The sequence below is a fragment of the Podarcis gaigeae genome, assembly GCF_964106915.1.
Source record: "Podarcis gaigeae genome assembly, chromosome: 16".
Taxonomy (NCBI): Eukaryota; Metazoa; Chordata; class Lepidosauria; order Squamata; family Lacertidae; genus Podarcis; species Podarcis gaigeae.
In genome coordinates this window covers 21,147,710-21,165,141 of record NC_139693.1, presented here as the reverse complement: position 1 = coordinate 21,165,141, position 17,432 = coordinate 21,147,710, and the positions used below count along the sequence as shown (strand labels likewise).

Genomic DNA, 17,432 nt, shown 5'->3' with positions numbered 1-17,432 from the left:
GGAACAAGATGACTTAGTCTGGCCCCGTTGGCTTCACCAGAACGGCGGAGGGATATCCTGAAGCGTCTTACTCTGCGCGGATATCTCAGGGCAGTCGGGTGAGTTTTGCTCCATGTTGAGTGAGTGTTGCGTCTTGCTTCTAGGCGGGCCTGCTTTCAGCTGGATCGGGTCCACCACTCGCCTACTGAAACTCTTTCGGGTTCTCAGATGTCGCCTCTGGCTTGCATGGCATATAAAGAAAACTTCACGGCGATACGGAGATAAATATAAATCGAAATGCAGAACGAAAGAGAAGAACTCCCCCCTTTGATTCCCTGACCAAGAAGTAAATCCCGCTGGTTTGAATGGAATTGATTTCCAACCAAGACGGCAACGCCCTTTTCATTTGAAAGCAAAGCCCCATTGAACTAACTGGGTACTACTTAACTCAAGCTGCAGGAACGCTATTAGGTGCAGTCCGCAATAGTTTCTGAGCAGTCTGAAAAGTCTCATTCAGCTCAGTAGCTTAGGGAATCCTAGAAGGGCAAATATTATTATATTCTTAATAATAAATATGGTTAATCCATAATAATTAACTGATAATATTAATATTCTTTCTGAGCTTTGGGGGCATATTGCAATCCATGATAATTATTTCCCCTTAAATTTCGAGTACAATATTTCCCTGTGTGTGATGTGTGTATGTATGTATATATATATATATATATATATAGCGTTTTTGTAAATGCTGCCCATTGAGAAATAGCGCTTCTGCAGACTTTTTTTGTGGGTTCCAGACAGAGTAAGAGGAAGTGAACCGCTGAGAGGGCATTTCTCTCTCTCCGCCCCCATATATGCACTTTCCTTTTAACAGCTTTGTACTTTTAACAAATGCAGATTTATTCACAACCCCCCTCCCACAAAAGAGAGATAAACCTGTTTTACGAACTGAGTTTTCTCTAGCTGTTCGGTAGATTTAATGAAGCCTTCGCCGCTTTGCTATTTACTATAGTGCGATGTGATGAGGGTTTCTCAGTCTGGGCAGGTACCTGAATCTGCAGGAAGGGGTGAAGAACAGTAAGGCCACATTTGTCAGCTGCGGTGAAATTTAATGGAACTGTTCGCAGCAATGAGGATCCTGGATCCAAGCCTCCTGTACAGTAAAAGAAGATTCATTGCCAAAACATAAGGTGTTTTCTTTTTTTTTTTTCCCTTAAAAAAAATATTTGGAAGATTCTGAAACTTTCAGGTTCAGCGACAAAGCTCTAGGATGCAAAATGAAGGAAGAAAACCGGCGATATACTGGGGGCACACGTACTAGGGAACAATCCCCAGTGGGCCTGACTTTTGAGAAATAACTACTAGGGTTCTGCGGTTAAATGGCCCTATTTTAACAGATGTGGCTCTCTTCCTCTTGATGTCACTCCCCCCATTTTTATGCAGTCAGAACTGTATGGGTGGGATCCTCAACCCAGTTGCACGGATACGGTCCTCATGGCAATTTCTCAGATCTTCAGTTCCGCCGATTTCGTTCCCCAGCAATCAGGCCACTGGGCAGGCGGAGAGAGGGGTCAGCAAGCCTGATATTGGAGTCGTCATGAGGACTGCTCCGAAGAACTGAGGTCGGGCTGCGCTGCCCTTTTGCCCATTCATCCACCGAAATAGGAAGGAATCCATCCAAGTCGCCTGGTGTCAAGGATCGGGAGCAATCCTGCAACCCCTTAAGAGCCAGCTCGCCTGGCGAAGGACTCCCCCCCCCCTCCACGAGAGCAATTCCAGCTGTCGAATCTGTCGCCTTGTGCCCCCCCCCCACCTCGGAAGAAGTAAGCCCAACCGATTTCAAGGAGAGAGGATATGCTTCGGATTGCAACTTTGCAAGATCGTCAACTGCTGCAGCGGTGGAGAGCAGAGGAAAATTAGAGCGGGCGGGGGGCACTGAAAGAAACCAGAAAATTACTAGGAAGAGGAAACGAACCATCTGCTTGTTCCTCCTTCGGTGTTTCTTGGGACAGCGGCTTCTGCCACAGAATTTGTCCTCTGGTGAGGCAAGGGGGAGAAATTCTGCATGCTTTCCTCGTAATTTATGTTATTATCAATAGTTTCAGTTCTTTAGTTTTAAGTCTAACCTCTGCCCTGTGGGTAACTTCTTTTTTTAAGTTACAGATAGGTAGCCGTGTTGGTCTGCCATAGTCAAAACAAAAAAAATTCCTTCCAGTAGCACCTCAAAGGCCAACTAAGTTAGTTCTTGGTATGAGCTTTCGTGTATCTGAAGAAGTGTGCATGCACACGAAAGCTCATACCAAGAACTAACTTAGTTGGTCTTTAAGGTGCTACTGGAAAGATTTTTTTTTTGTTCTTTTTTTAAAGCGGTGTTTTGTTTTAACATTACTGTAAACTGATTCGGGCTGTCTATTTTTGTCATCCCCCCAAAAAAAACCCCTCACACAACCCCAGTATATATTTATCTGAAATAATTAAATAACCTGAACTCGAAATGAAAACTCATTTATCAGGACAAAAGTTCACCTTTTAAATACAGTTTTATTTCTCTTTCATACACACACGCGCCGCCCTAAAAGCATTTCTTAAATGTAATTTCCCGCTCCCTTCGCCCCAAATAGATATCGATTGGGGGGAAAACAATACAGACGTACAATTACTGCAGGAAGCTATGTTGGTCCATTGTGTGGGAGAGAAGCCCGAACTTACAGCGCAATAAGTTACACACATTTTCGCAGAAGTTAATTCTGTTGTGTCCTACAGGGCTTTCTTCCAGGGGGTGCTTAGGTTTAAATTTTTAAAAAGATAATTATTGCCTTGATTAGGAACAACCAGTCGCAAGGTAATGAGAAGTCCAAGGTTTTTTTTGTTTTTGTTTGCTTTTTTACTAAATCCCTTCGGGCTGTGCTCATCCTATAGTTCATGTCCCGTTGAACTCAAAGGGACTTCTGAGCCAGTATGTTTAGGATCGAGCTGAGTGCTTATTGAGCTGTTTAGCTAGGAGACCAGTCATCCACATATATTATCTAATGTAGGTTTGCTTTAAATGCTTTCGAGGGCTGCATTAAGAAACTCCCTTGTTTCGAGATAATTCCTCAAAAGCAAGCCCCACAGAGCTCATCGAGGCTTAGTTCTGTTTGTGTTACGGATCCCAGCCATAGTTCTACGGAAATGTGCAATTTAATCAAAACTCACTTATATTACATTTCTATTAAAGCACGCCTCGTCGTGATGTTCAGCCTATATTTTACCAAATGGACGCAGAGGACCCTCTCCGTCCAATGCTTTGCAACATGGAAAGCAGTAAAACCTTTTCTTTATTTTCAACCATAAGAAACTGGGGGGTTCTCTTTGGAATCAGGTGGGGGAAACGTTGGACACGATCTAGGTCCATTAAAAGGAGCAAAGAAACACACACAAATCGTCAGCCTAGAATATAAAGGCTGGCCTATCAAATATGCAAGAGGAGGGGACCGGTCCCTAATTACTGGGATGACTTTGTTCTGAAAATGACCCAGGCCTCCAATTTTTAAAGGGCCCGCAGGAATATTTCTTTTTTAAAACACCCCCACCCCACCCCCACATCCTTATGAGTCAATTATCAACGGGATGGAATAGGAAGACAAGCATCCTTTGAAGTGAGGACACGCAGAGAGGAGACGGATTGCTCTCAGTCGCTCCTTGCGGCCGTTTTGTTTGGGGGGGGGGTCTTCACCTGATGCCCACCAGCAACTCTGAGGTGCTTCACTCCCTCCGCCTGCCGCTTCCCCCCAACTCCCCACCCCCAGCAGACTGGTACTCAGGCCCCTCTGATGGGCCTTGCCTCAAATGCTCAGCCGGAAACCTCTGACTGAATCCAGCCGGCCAACAGAGGACATCAGCACCTCAAAGCCGTTCTGGAAATGGGGATCCCTCAAGGGTCCGACTTGGGGTCCGGGACTACCCACCCTATCCCGCTCTTACCTCCTAGCTAGATCCTGATGCGGAATCTTCCAGTCTTCCCGGTGGACCTGGGCTCATCTCGTATTTTATTTTAGTCCCCAGCAACCATTTATTGCCTCTCCCCAGCGCCCCCCCCGTCTCAATTCCTGCTGGGGAAAGCATCCCATTTCTAGCACGCTGTGCTCGCAAAGGGCGAACGATTGCCAAGGCCAGCTTGCGAAACATCTGCAAGAGAGGGGTTACAAAAATGTACATGATAAAAAAAGCAAAACGAAACAAAAACCTTCCCCCATCTCCACTGACAGTAAATTTGGGGACTGGGACCAGGAAAGAAAGGAGGCTATAAGGTCAGTATTCTTGCTCCCCACCCCCGGAGAGATCAGAGTGCCTGCGATGTCAGATCTACCCAAATATCGCTCTCTCACTGTGTGTGTGTGTGTGTGTGTGTGTGTGTGTGTGAGAGAGAGAGAGAGAGAGAGAGAGAGAGAGAGAGAGAGAGAGAGAGAGATGGGCTCCTGAGATCGGATCTGCCGAGATCGCCTTTGCAAGATGCAGCTCTCCACGCTCCCCATAATATATAGAAACAGGACAAGCCATGCAGACACATCATGCGGTTTAATTCCACCACAAGTGCGGTCTAGCGATAGGGCCAGTTGGCCCTCCATGTAGTCCACGAGAATCTGGGTTTTCAGTCCTCCATATCTCCCCCCACCTTTTCTGCCCGCTTAGCACGCCCCCTCCTCCTTCCAAAAGAGCTACATTCCTCCCAAATGCAACTAGCACTCCCCCCCACGGAAAAAAAAATCCAGAAGACGAAGACGAAGAAGAGGGGGAAACTGACTGATGGGGATTTAAAGCAGAAGAACACAAATTAACCTTCCATTACTGCTGCGCTCAAGCATGACAAAGGGGCCGGTTGCGTGCGCGGTGACGTCTCCGTGTCCTATAGGTGCAGGCGCTGGTGAGATAGGAGCGATCGCCTCGAACCCGCTTTATTTTATTGGAGTATGGCTGGTAATAAACAGTAATATTTAATTTGTCAGAGGCCACAAATCGCTCGCGAGGCTGGGCAAGTCTGTCTCTCGCCTTGACAAGATCCTAGAAGGGCGCTACCTCCGCAGGAGATTCCCCACGAATCTTTTTGGTCTTGTTTGAACCTGGAGCAGCAGGGACAGAAATCGTCGTGGTCGTCTGCGGCGTCTTCAGCTCTGCTTCGGAGCCCTTGCATAGCTGGTTTGGGTTTCATAAGGTGAGAGATGGTCCTTTTAGCAGAGTTTGGGAGGGATCGGTCTCTTCTATGCAGCAATGGTGGATTTTGGTGTGTGTGTGTGTGTGTGTGTGTGAGAGAGAGAGAGAGAGAGAGAGAGAGAGAGAGAGAGAGAGAATGTTGTATTGTTACTATTTTCAGAATGTCCGGTGGTTCATGATGGGACTGAACCGTGCCAAATGAACGGTCAGAATCCGGTCCGAACTGTAGCGCCCTGGATTCCCATGGATTTCAGTGGGGGCGAGATTTAAGCACGTGGTTTTGCCTCCCTGTCGGTATAGATGCCCCGAAACATCATTCTCAGCGCCTCGATCGTGCCTATCGATTTTAAATATATACATATATAGATATTGTTTATTGATTTTAAAGATGGTCGTGCTTACAGATATGTTGCATAGAGTCTAGTTTTGAGAAAGGAGCTCATAGCTGGAGTCTCTGGAAGCAGCCTTTGGACTTGAAGTAGCTTTCAGCCGGGCCGAATAGAGCTCAGGAAGCAGGCCGTGTGCCTACGCGTTTCAGCTCGTGGTATTTTACTCAGTGTGCGTGCGTGTGCACCTCTATACCCATAATAATGTTTGAACTGTGATTTGGGTTGTCTTTGTTGAACAACAGCTTCTGGCCTCTGTTCTTTGTGGAACTTCGTGCACACAGTCGCGGGTGGTTTAAGTTATTTTTCCAGCTGCGGGGCTATCTGCAGGACTTGCAGGGTTTGGTGAAAGTTTGGAAGATATAAGCAAATCTCAGAAAGAGCCTCCTCTTTCAAAACCGAAGGAGGTTTGAAACACAGGCGCGCATACATACGCACACCCATACACCAACATAATAAAAATCCAAGGCATTTTGTATATTGAAAATGTGCTGTGGAAACAATACAGTAATCGATAATATCTATCTATCTATCTATCTATCTATCTATCTATCTATCTATCTATCTATCTATCTATCTATCTATCTATCTATCTATCTCTATCTATCATCTATCTATCTATCTATCTATCTATCTATCTATCTATCTATCTATCTATATCTATCTATCTATCTATCTATCTATCTATCTATCATCTATCTATCTATCTATCTAATCATCTATCTATCTATCTATCTATCTATCTATCTATCTATCTATCTATCTCTATCTATCATCTATCTATCTATCTATCTATCTATCTATCTATCTATCTATCTATCTATCTATCTATCTATCTAATCATCTATCTATCTATCTATCTATCTATCTATCTATCTAATCTCTATTCATATATCTCTCCGGATATTTTTCATGAACAGAGAGGAAAGAAAGTTGGAGGCTGATTTAGTTTCTGCATCAAGCTTTAACTCGATAGGCGAAAATGCATTTCTCCAGAGTAATTCTGCAGCGAGCGGAGAAATAAAATCCCACTGATTTTCACCCGGATGTAATTAAAATACAGTAGAATCCATGGAATTTTCCCCGGACTAAACGTTGCCTGGTGTTGGGCCAAATGTTCGGGCGGTTTCTAAAATGTGCAATACATATACAGTACCAGTTTAGGATTCTCTTTCTAAGTTTTTGTTGCTGTTCTTGTGTGTTATACAAACCAACACAATATTAAGGTGGAGTTGTGAATTGTATACACACGCATATGATCAATATACAATCATTTTTGCATGCATATATACGCAAAACGTTAGTATTAAAACACAAACTCTATTATCAAGGGTACTAATCTATAATGATACCAATCTATAATGCATGATACACGAACGTATACGCACACTTTGCAACATAATGAATGTTAATGCATGTGGTTCGGGTATATGATATTTTAACATATTAGAAGGTGAGCTGAAGTCTCTGTTTATGTGTCCGCAGAATAAAAACAAGAAGTGTGTGTGTTACATGCCTTACTCTCATGCTCAGGGTTTTTATTTTGCAAGGCATTATGTGGGTGCAGTATCCTGCAGCCCACGTTGCTTTTCAAAGGGATTACGAATGGGAAAGATTTGCAATCGGGTGCTAGCAAACTCCACAGAATTCCTCGCCCCTCGAGGCTTGACTGATCTCCACTTTCAGCCCCCCCCCCCCCGCTTTTACCCCCAGCTCGAAAAGCGATCCAAGCAGATCGCGCCTTATTGGACGAGATGAACTTTCCAGCGCGAATGTTGAGGGATCAGTGTTTGAATTGCAACGAGGCTTACAGCGCAATCCTATGCCTGCTTCCTCAGAAGTAAGCCCCACTGACTCCAACGGGCCTTTCGCTCGCCTTGCCTAATCGTGCAACCCTGTAATGTTTACTCGGCAGGAAGCTCCACTTTGTTCCATGAAGCTGACTTCTTCCTAGGTGCGTGGCAACCTAATCCCCAATTTATCCGGGGAGAGAAATTCCGACGGTCTGCAAATGGGGCACTCTTTGAGTTGGAGAGGCGCTGAATCTCTCGGTATCCTCCAAATTCCATTTTAGAGAACGACACGGAATCATTCAAGAAAGCGGAGGCAGAGCTCAAAGACTGCTAAATAATGATCCTTTATACCAAACTCTTAAAAAAAATAGTAATAAAAAATGACCACACGTGGCTATTATCAACCTGGTTCTTTTCAGATTCCAGAAAGAGTCGGGGAGGCTGTTTATCCTCGCTTTGACCTATTCAACTTTACCCTCAAAATAATACATTTGAAAAAAAAAGAAAAGAAAGTTAAGATACAGAGAAGCGAAAGACAGATTACAAAAAACCGCATCCTCAGCTCTCTTGACGGGTTGATTATTTTTAGTAAAGGCGGTTCTTGGAGCTTGTATATGTATATAGTCTCTCTCTGTGTGTGTCGTGTGTGTGTGTGTGTGTGTGTGTGTCCTATACATTCTTTATTTCTTTAGAAAAAGAGGGTGAGATTATTCGTAGGGAGGTGGAGGTCCTTAAAAAAAATATACCGATGCAGTAAAAATAATCATTGTTAGTAACAAGGAGATGACAATCAGATCAGATGTATTTATTTATACGGTGGTAGGACCCATGGCAAAATACATATGGAGGAGTAGATCCTCAAATAACCTGGGAGATCGCTCATACAGTACAACATGACAGTGGTCTTATTTCTCTCCCCATAAGAACAACCCGAAAACTACCGCCGTGTGATTTGGTTTACAAAGACAGCACCGTTTCCCTTTGAACAGATGCGTTTTTGTTTTTATTTTAAAAAATGATTTCCTTAGATATAATGCAGGAGAGAAGTCAGGCTGGTTTGGAGAGGGGAAGCCGAAGGGGAATGGTTTGTATTAGGTGTGGGTTTTTGTTTCTTTTTTTAAAAAAAAGCCAACGGCTTTTCTTTTCTTTTCGAGGAAAAAAAAGGGGGAGAAAAGAGAGAAAGGGGATTTCTGAAGCTTTGAATTTTTCTTTCTGCTTAAGAAAGATGGATAGAAAGGAGGGAGGGGAGAGGAAGGAGGGGGGAGGAGGCAAAGCGGGGAGGGAATCCAGAGAGATCCCTCCGACTGTCTTTGTGAGATTTTTTTTTCCTGTGGCCTGGGAGGGAAAATCAGGCTGGGAAAAAAAGGAGAGGAAGAAGGGAGAGGGTAGGATAGGATAGGAAAAGGGGGGGGGGGAGAGCGAGAGAGCGCCAGCCTCCCGTTGCACCAGCGCAGCTGGTTGGCCAGAGCGAGCTAGGCGCTCGCTCGAGACGCTGCGCTCCCTTCGCCTCAACGCACTTGGTTGGAGACGCGCAGGGCTCCGTCTTCCTCAGCCGAGCTCGCTCTTTCGCGGCCTTAAAGAAGCGAACCTGCTCTTTAGGGGCTTCCTCCGCCATCGCTCCTACCCCGAACTTTTCCCTCGCAGCTGTCTTTCCGGGAATCTGTAAGCGTCCAGGGAGAGGACGCGGTTCTCGGCTGCGTGGAGAAGGCGAGGACCCTTCTCATTCCTGAAGGCATCGCCTGGAGGGACTCGCTCCTTTGCGCGCTACCAGGAGTTGTGTCCGGGAGGCAGAGAAGGGACTGGACGGGTTTTCTTTCTTTGAGGGGAGGGGGAGAAGTAGGGGAAGGGCATTTCCTCCCCCCCTCGTCCTCTCTCGCCCTTCACATCATTTCATTGATGCTGTCTTGAGGAAAGGCTCTGCTTTTATTGCATTTGGAGCGGCGAGAATACAGCAAGGAGATGGCTGATGGTGGTGGCGGCGGCGGTGGCGGCGGCAATGCTGCGTCCAGGCTGAGGGCTTTGTGAGTGAGATGCGGTGACTGCCCGGATCCGGGCAAAGCTAGAAGGTAACGAGGGCTGTTCTCGCGCTCCGGTGCGCGATCATGGGGGGGGGGGGCGCCCGAGGCTCAGAGGGGAGATTCGGACCTCTCGGTGTGTAGGTGACATACACACACGCACACACTGAGAGAGAGAGGGAGGGAGGGAGGGAGGGAAGGAGGGAGAGAGAGAGAAGCGAGCCAGAAAACAAGGCCCCAGCAAGACAGCTGGAGATGGTGCTTTGCTTTGAGAGGGAGAGATCTTCCAGTTAGTCCCTCGATCTTGCAGAGGGGGTGGCGATCTAGTTTACAGGCACCTTGGTGTGTGTGTGTGTGTGTGTGTGTGTGGAGCGGTGCCCCCCTTTCCATTTCATTCCTTCCCCGAAGCGCCTGGCCGAGCAGTTGCGGTTCCCTGCTCGGCTCGAGCTGGCTGGCTGCATTTTTCATCCAGCCGCGGCCTGGTTCTGTCAAGGCGGATTGCCTCTCTGCAACTCTCGGAGGGAGAAACAAGAGGGTCTCATTCATATTCCCCCCCCCCCCAGTCTCTCTCTACCCGCCCGCCCCCCCCCCCCCCCCGCACCGCCAGCCTTCTTGGCCCAACTCTTCCACGAGAAAACCTTCTGTGCCGATTCCGAGAGCGATTTAAGGTTAGGAGAGGCGTTCCTCTGGCGCTTGTTTTGTTCACACACGCCTGATACGTTGCCACGTTCGTCTCTCCCAACGCCCGGAGCTAGAGGGGGGATTTTAGGGGAAATTACAGAAAATGAACAGGCATTGATCTTGAGTCATTTGGCACCCTCCTCTCTGAGTCTAGAAATCTCTGAGAACCCTTCCTCTAATGTAGCCTCAGGCCAGCAGTTCAGTGATTTCAGCCCGATCACCGCCTTGCTTTCTAACTCTGAATCACTTGCCTCCCGCTAACCCCACTTGGAACTTTAGCGTTTCCGAGGTGAGGTAGAGCAGCACCTCTGTATGTCTATAGCTGGGGCGCGAGCACATCCCTTGTAATGATTCCTACAGTCCCATTTTACCGTTGTTTATTCGGAAGTAAACCCCATAGACTTCCATGACTTTAACTCCCTAGGTTCAGCGGTTTGAAACTGGATGGTGGTGGTGTTTTTCCTATAAATCCCACGCGAATTTAAAGCTATTTTCACACTGAGGCTAAATTCTCCTTTAAAGAAATTTTCTTAAATGCTGGTGAAAGGAGCTGATATATTAATTATTTTTATTAATTAAAAACTAACACGAAACGCTCGTTCTGGTTTCTCTACAATTCGCGGGCTTTGTTTTGTTAAAGATGTAGGCGCGGGGAAACAGGGCAGTTGGATTATTTCAAATATCCAGTCTATGCTGTAATATTCTGGAAACTAGATTCAACATATGATATTTTTTCCTTTATTTCTTTAAAACTAGAATGCTCTGTTCCCTGGAGTTGTACTAGCATCCCAACTTGAAGTAATAGAAAATATTTCCCGTACATTTCAATTATTTTTCTTCTTCAAGCGGCTGTATTATTAAAAGGCAGCTGCAAACCCTTTTGATTTCGGTGGACATTTCTTAGAAAATGTACTAAAGATTTAACTGAGGAGGGAAAAGCAGCAATGAAAAGTTAGGGGCCTATAGGTTCTAATATAGGTTCTCAGCCGCTCTGAGCCCGGCCTTGGCTGGGGAGGGCGGGGTATAAATAAAAAATTATTATTATTATTATTATTATTATTAATCACTGATTCATTAGAAGACAAGTCGCTTTGTGTTTCAGTTAGGTTTACTTCTAAGTAAGTAAGTGGGATCCGGACTGCAATTCTAGATACATGCTTAGCTGGGAGTAAGTTCTATTGAATTTAGTGGGGTTTGCTTTGGAGTAGAGATTTTTGTAGAGGCTAACTTGACCGAGTCTTCCATTTCATTCCCGGTTACCTGGAAGCAAGCACCAAGGAATTATATTCCAAGTAAAATACATATATTAGGGTACTGGTATGAGAAATTGATTTTTGATTTGCTGGAATTTCCTTCCTTCGTTATTTCATACTGATCTTTAGGAGATGGCCTTTTTTAAAAAACAAAAAAAACAAAAACAAAAACACGAACAAAGACCAAAGCCGGAGGTGCATTTAATAAACGAGAACATTATTATAGCATTATATAATTTTAACATTACAGTATTAAAATTATATAATTTCCCCCTAAAAGTAAAGACAAGGCCTTGTCGTCGTCGTCAGCATCAAGTAATGGCCATTTTCTACGTGGTTTGCTATAGAGCGAATTGTACAGCTTCAAATTTTCTCATTTTACCAGAGGAAATCTCTCTTCCCCACCCCCTTTTCTTTGGGGGCAAAAAAGAAAGTCCACATTATTCAGTTCACATGGGTCCAGTCCTCGGCTCTTTTTAAACCCGCGAAGTTTGTCGCGTTTTGATGAGGGATATCTCCCCCTCCCCCAATATACCAGCATATTCAGTTGTAGATACATGCTGTTTTGTTTGGACACAGAAATGAAAAATCATTGGAGGGGGGGCATGGATCAGTAATTGGCCTCTGCTGGAAAAGTGCTTCCCACTTTGGCGGTGCTGGTGGGAGGGGTGTGTGTGCTATTTTATCAAGGAAATCTTGCCTGGCCCTTTTCTGTATGAAATATTTCTGGGCCTTTTCTGTATGAAATTGACACACGCCTTCCAACGGAAGTCCATTGCTACGCTTCCTCCGCGACTCGACGTCTAAGGTCAATACCACTTTCTCTGTTGACCTCGCTGTCTCTGTGTGTACATAGATGTGTGCGCACGAATCTTTCTCTTTGTTTTACGCACGGGTATATATACACATGCTTGCTTTATGAGTACATGCAGAATATACATGTGTACACACGGAAGATGCATATGCGTGCATATCCATGCTTGCACGTGTACATGTGTAATATTTTGGTTACTATAGAATCTGTGTGTGTACCCAAATGTATGTATATGTATGCCTCTCTGTGTGCATATATTTGTGTACATATAGAATATGTGTACGTGTCAGTACACTCATGCTTGCGTGTGTGCATGTATATTTTGTGTACGTAAAGAATATGTATTTGTGTGCTAATCAACACACGTGCACACATTGTGCTTCTGCACATATGACACATGTGTGAAAAGGAGGTTAGCAGACGCACTGACCCAACAAAACAAGTAGCGCAAGAATGTGTTTCAGTCTTGGACATCCTTACATGCCTTAAGCCCCACAGATTTCTCGGGTCTATCAGCCCAAGCAGCCTGAACATGTGCAAATTTATTCAGAAATAAATCACATTCACTGGAAGGGGTCTCACTCCCCAGTAAGTATCCATGGGGCTATTGCAATCACGGAGATCGCTGTAAGAAAGCTTCATTGATCCAATATGCACACCCAATATACACAAGAGCTTGTACACATAGGTACAGAATGCGATTGCGGTTGTGACGATTCACAGCTCTATTAGCGTATGTACAACATTGTTCCCGGCACCACACAGCTACGGGGAAGAACGCTGAACTTACCCTTTTCTTGAATCTTCTGGAACTTATTTAAAAAACGAAAAATAGAGTCAAGAATTTGAAAGAACGTACTGATATTGCAAGTTCACTTTATTTTAGATAGTTCGTAAGTTTTCACGGCACTTTGTAAGTAATTGTCTCTTTCTCATATATTTGATAAATGGTGTAAAATTATTTCTGAACATTAACGGCACAGGTTGCATTTTTCTACCATTAGCATATGTGGAATTTTACCTCGTATCATATAAGTTTTAAAATTGTTTGTGTGTTGGGATGGCCTATGCACGGGAGATTTACGCGCAGCACAGACACATTTCTGTATATCTGTAAGATTGGGAACCTGTCGATGTGAAAAGAAGGGAGACAGCAGGGATCTCCAAACAAGCCTCTCTTCTAGGGCCTGGTCTTTGAAGCGGGGGCAGGCGTAGGCCTTTGAGGAACGCGGGTATAACCGGCCTTGAATTGGCAGCCGTGGACCTTCTCTCTCTCGGCTTATCCGCCCATCATTCGGTCTCCCTCGCTCCAGGGCAGGGCCGGATTTAGGTTTGATGAGGCCCTAAGCTACTGAAAGCAATGGGGCCCTTTATATGTCCAAGCTGTCCTTTGTCAACAACAAATGGTCGTCGTTTTTTGTGTTGAAGATATGCTATATGGTAATTTATGGACCTTATAGGTATCTAAAGCCATTCGCACATAACAAAATATGTATTTTATCAAAGTGCATCCAGGTTTTTCCCCTTTAAATTTTGCCCCCCCCCCCAAGAGAGTGGGGCCCTAAGCTATAGTTTGTTTAGCTTATAAATCCAGCGCTGTTGCGGTGGCAAAGAGGGGACGCGACCGTGGGTCTCTTCTCGTTCTCTGCACCACCGCCAAGACTCACCACTCCTCTCTCTCTCTCTCTCTCTCTCTCTCTCTCTCTCTCTCTCTCTCTCTCTCTGTTGTACAGGAGTGGGGCGGGGGGGCTCAGCAGCCTAGAACATGGCGGATGCCGAAGAAGGCTTCGGGCTCCCAGCCACGCCGGTCGACTCAGACACGAAGGAGCTAGCGAGCGACGGGAAGCCGGAGAGTCAGCTGGGCGCCAGCAGCAAACAACCTTCCTCGCCCCAGGCCGCCTTCACCCAACAGGTAAGCCGCCGCAGTGGGCACAAATGGGGGGAGGCAGGGGGTGGGAATGCTTTGGGAAAGTGGGAACTAATGAGAGACAACCCCATTACTCCTCCTCTGTTCTTTTAATTCATAATAATAATAATAATAGTAATGGGTTGTGTATCCAAGGACAGTCCTACTCAGAGTAGGCCCATTAAAATCAATAAATATGAGGGGGGGGGTCACTTCATTAGGTCTTCGCTGAGTAGGGCTAACGTTGATGAATGATAATAATAGGTTAGTTAGGTTGCAGTCGTAACAACCCCACTGACCTGGGAGTAGGTCCCATTTAATTCAAGTGAGTTACTTCTGAGTAGACGTGGTTAAAACTGCGCTGAAAGGTAGTTTCATTTCATTATTTATTATTCACTGTAAATCCCACCTGTAAAGGTACAATTGGAGAAAGATAATACAATGGAATAAGACAAATATAAAAATCTCCGCCCCAAAAATCACGTACAATGAAATATATATATATATTTGGAGAGATGGAGTCTGGAATGCGTTGATTCTGCTATGCAGAAAGGCGAGCACGGCTATTGACTGAAGGAGACCGTCCTTCGCAAGCAGGAAAATTTGGGGGTACCGTTAAAGGACAGGGAAAATATTCGTATTTGTAATACCCATTCGGATTCATTTCCTGGCTCCCGCCTCAAATACAGTTTGTAGTAGACCTGGTTATGTAAGCCAGCCGCGCAGTCCGCGTCAATCGATCCCGGAATAAACTGCCATCGCCAGATTCTTGCTTACAACCACAATAACTAAGGTCGCTTTGGATAGATTGCGCCGGCAGTAAAATGCAAATACGTACGCAGGCGCACCGCGTCACACTCTTTCCTCACTGCCAGGGCGGCGTAAGGGTCGCAGAAAAGGAAGTCGAAAGGGAACTGGGAACGAATCTGGTTTAAATGATCGTGAGGACGCTCCCCGAGATATACGTGTGCGGCGAGAGCCGTTCGCGAATAAAGAATTAAGTACATTTATTTGCATCCAAACACCAGAGGTTGGAAGGAGAGATATTTAGGAAAAAAATAAAAAATAAAAGTTCGCGTGTGTAGGGAGTGCCTGAGCGTGCAATACATTTACGACCGCGAGGTTTCAAGCCTTGATCCTTCGGGCTGGGTCTGTCTCTCGACGTCCCAACATCTGGTTTCTCGAAACCGATCCTTCCTCTCCGTCCAGCCCATTACTGCAAATATATATGCAGTATGCTCTTGGCTTGGCCGGGAGGACTTGATATCTACCCTTGCTTCGGCTGCTTCTAGCGAGTTGCTTCGCTGCCGTTTGTGATGGGAGTGAGTCTTTGGTTCAGGATCTTTTAAAAAAAACCATGCATCCGGATCACGATGCAGAAGCGACTCCCGCGAAATGGGGTGTGCTCTTTTATTTATATTTAGGTTATTTTGTTTTTTTAAAAAACGATTTCTCTTTTAGGCATCACAAAACTGGGAAATCAGCATGGCTGCCTCGTTCTCCTTCTTTCCCTCCCTTCCACGTTATACATTTTAAAGCATGTCCCTCCGCTCCCAACGGGAATTGTAGTTCACTCACTCGCAGACCTACAGTTCCCAGCACCCACAACAAACTAGAGGTCTCAGGATTCTTTGGGGGGGAGTGTCCTTTAAATGTACGGTGGCCTAATCTCTTAGGCCAAAGCAAGCCTCGTTAAGTACCATGGATGGCGCTCTCCCCATTCCTACCGTGTTCAGTAGGGCTTACTCGTAGGTAAATGCGCGTATGCGGAGTCCCCGTGTTTACAAGTTACTGACCAGTTTTTAAACACAAAAATTATGGGACTGGAAAGATTTCTAAGCCACCTTTTGCTGTGTAAACGGCATTGAGAACTTTTGATGTTGGAAAAGTTAGTATAAACATATTCCAAATAAAGAAATGACCCCGGTAGAGGTTCTAGGCACTTTTAAGGCGCGATCCTATCGCTATCTAGTCAGGATTCGGTGGGGCTTACTCGAGATCAAGTGGGTGTAGGATTGCAGCCTTTCTCAAGCGTTCGCCTCCTCGAACTAGTTCGGACTTACTTCTGAATAAATATGCGTAGGATCGCACGGTCGAGCTCTCCCGGCTTGTGATAGGGAATAAGCCAACGTTCCATTTGTCGAAACGATCCATCAGCACGAAGCTGATGCGCAGCACGGCTGCAGCGGTCCAGTCGATTAGTCAACTAAAGTGTAGGTTGATTAATCTGCTATTAATCGATCGGGTCAAATTTTGAATGGTGGGCTTGATAGCTAAGGGGAACCCTATCCCCTTCTCTCTTTTTTTGGGAGGTCCAGTGTGTCAGGGAAGCAAGGCTGATGGGCGGGGGGGGGGGCAATGCATGCAGGCACGCTCAGAAGTAAATCCCATTGATTACAATGGGCCTCATAGGATTGCAGTATTCGAGTTGAACTTCTGCTTCCTAAATGTTACATTTAACCCCCACCTTCGGTAATCTCCAATGCATTTCCACTGTACCCATCGGAAATGAGGAACCCAGGAGCGGCGCAGTCCTTTTGCACACTTACTAGGGAGTAAGTTCAGTTGAACAAAGAAAGTTTCTCCCGAGTAAACAGGGCTGCCGTCCTAGGCACTGGGTGGGATTCTCCTCTCAGTTGCTTTCCGCGGGCTTAGACGTGCTCAGCTTTCAACAGGATCACAATTCTTCAGCAAGGCAATCCTAAATGTGACTACTCAGAAGGAAAACCCCATTGAATTTAATGGGACTTATTCCCACGGATATGTGCATAGGATTGTAGTTGAATGGTGTTTTCAATTAAACTGCCTTGGAACCGTCTGGTGAAGGGCGGGTAAGGAAAAACAGACAAACTGATTGAACACTGCCCTTAATGACACGGATATATTATTATAATTATCCTTATTTTTTGGGTAGAGATGCAGATATGTAGATGAAGCTGTATCTGGCTAATGGAAATAATAAAATAGCGTGGATGATTATGACAACAGGCGTGTACGTACATGAGAAAGCCGCGGAGGCGAGTTCGTATTTGTGCATTTGGACGTCTTAACCCAATGCACTTTCAACTTGACCTCCATTGAGTTGGCCTCGCTTCCCAGAACCTGAACCAGAAACGCAGTAGGCTACGAACCGCGCCTTTGTGCCAAGTAATCTCAGAGTCAGTGTGGGGAAGCGGTTAGAGCGTTGGACCAGGACCTGGGAGGCACGAGTTCAAATCCCTCGCTCAGCCCTGTGATGTTCACTTGGGTGACCTTGGGCACAGCAGCCCGACGTACCTCACAGGGTTGCTGTGGGGATAAAATGTGGAGGGGGGCGGAAATCACGTAGGCCGCACTGAGCTGCGGGGGGGAGGGGAGGAGGAGGAGGAATATAGCTGCACCCAATAAAGGAAATCTCTGGCCAGGACCCGTAAGG

The 17,432-nt window shown here is 45.7% G+C and overlaps 1 protein-coding gene across 3 annotated transcripts in view; it reads left to right on the top strand.

Moving 5' to 3' along the window:
• TBX5 (T-box transcription factor 5) overlaps positions 1–17,432 on the top strand; it is a 96,949-nt gene that overhangs the window by 43,605 nt on the left and 35,912 nt on the right. Inside the window, exons 1-2 of one of the 3 annotated variants that reach the window (XM_083717371.1) lie at positions 4,978–5,170; positions 13,845–14,023. In XM_083717371.1, the coding sequence (XP_083573497.1) occupies positions 13,877–14,023 (147 nt within the window). In that variant the 5' untranslated portion in view covers positions 4,978–5,170; positions 13,845–13,876. Of the gene's footprint in view, positions 1–4,977; positions 5,171–8,800; positions 9,415–13,844; positions 14,024–17,432 lie in introns of those variants that run through there. The other 2 variants (XM_083717369.1, XM_083717370.1) reach the window with 2 other exon arrangements.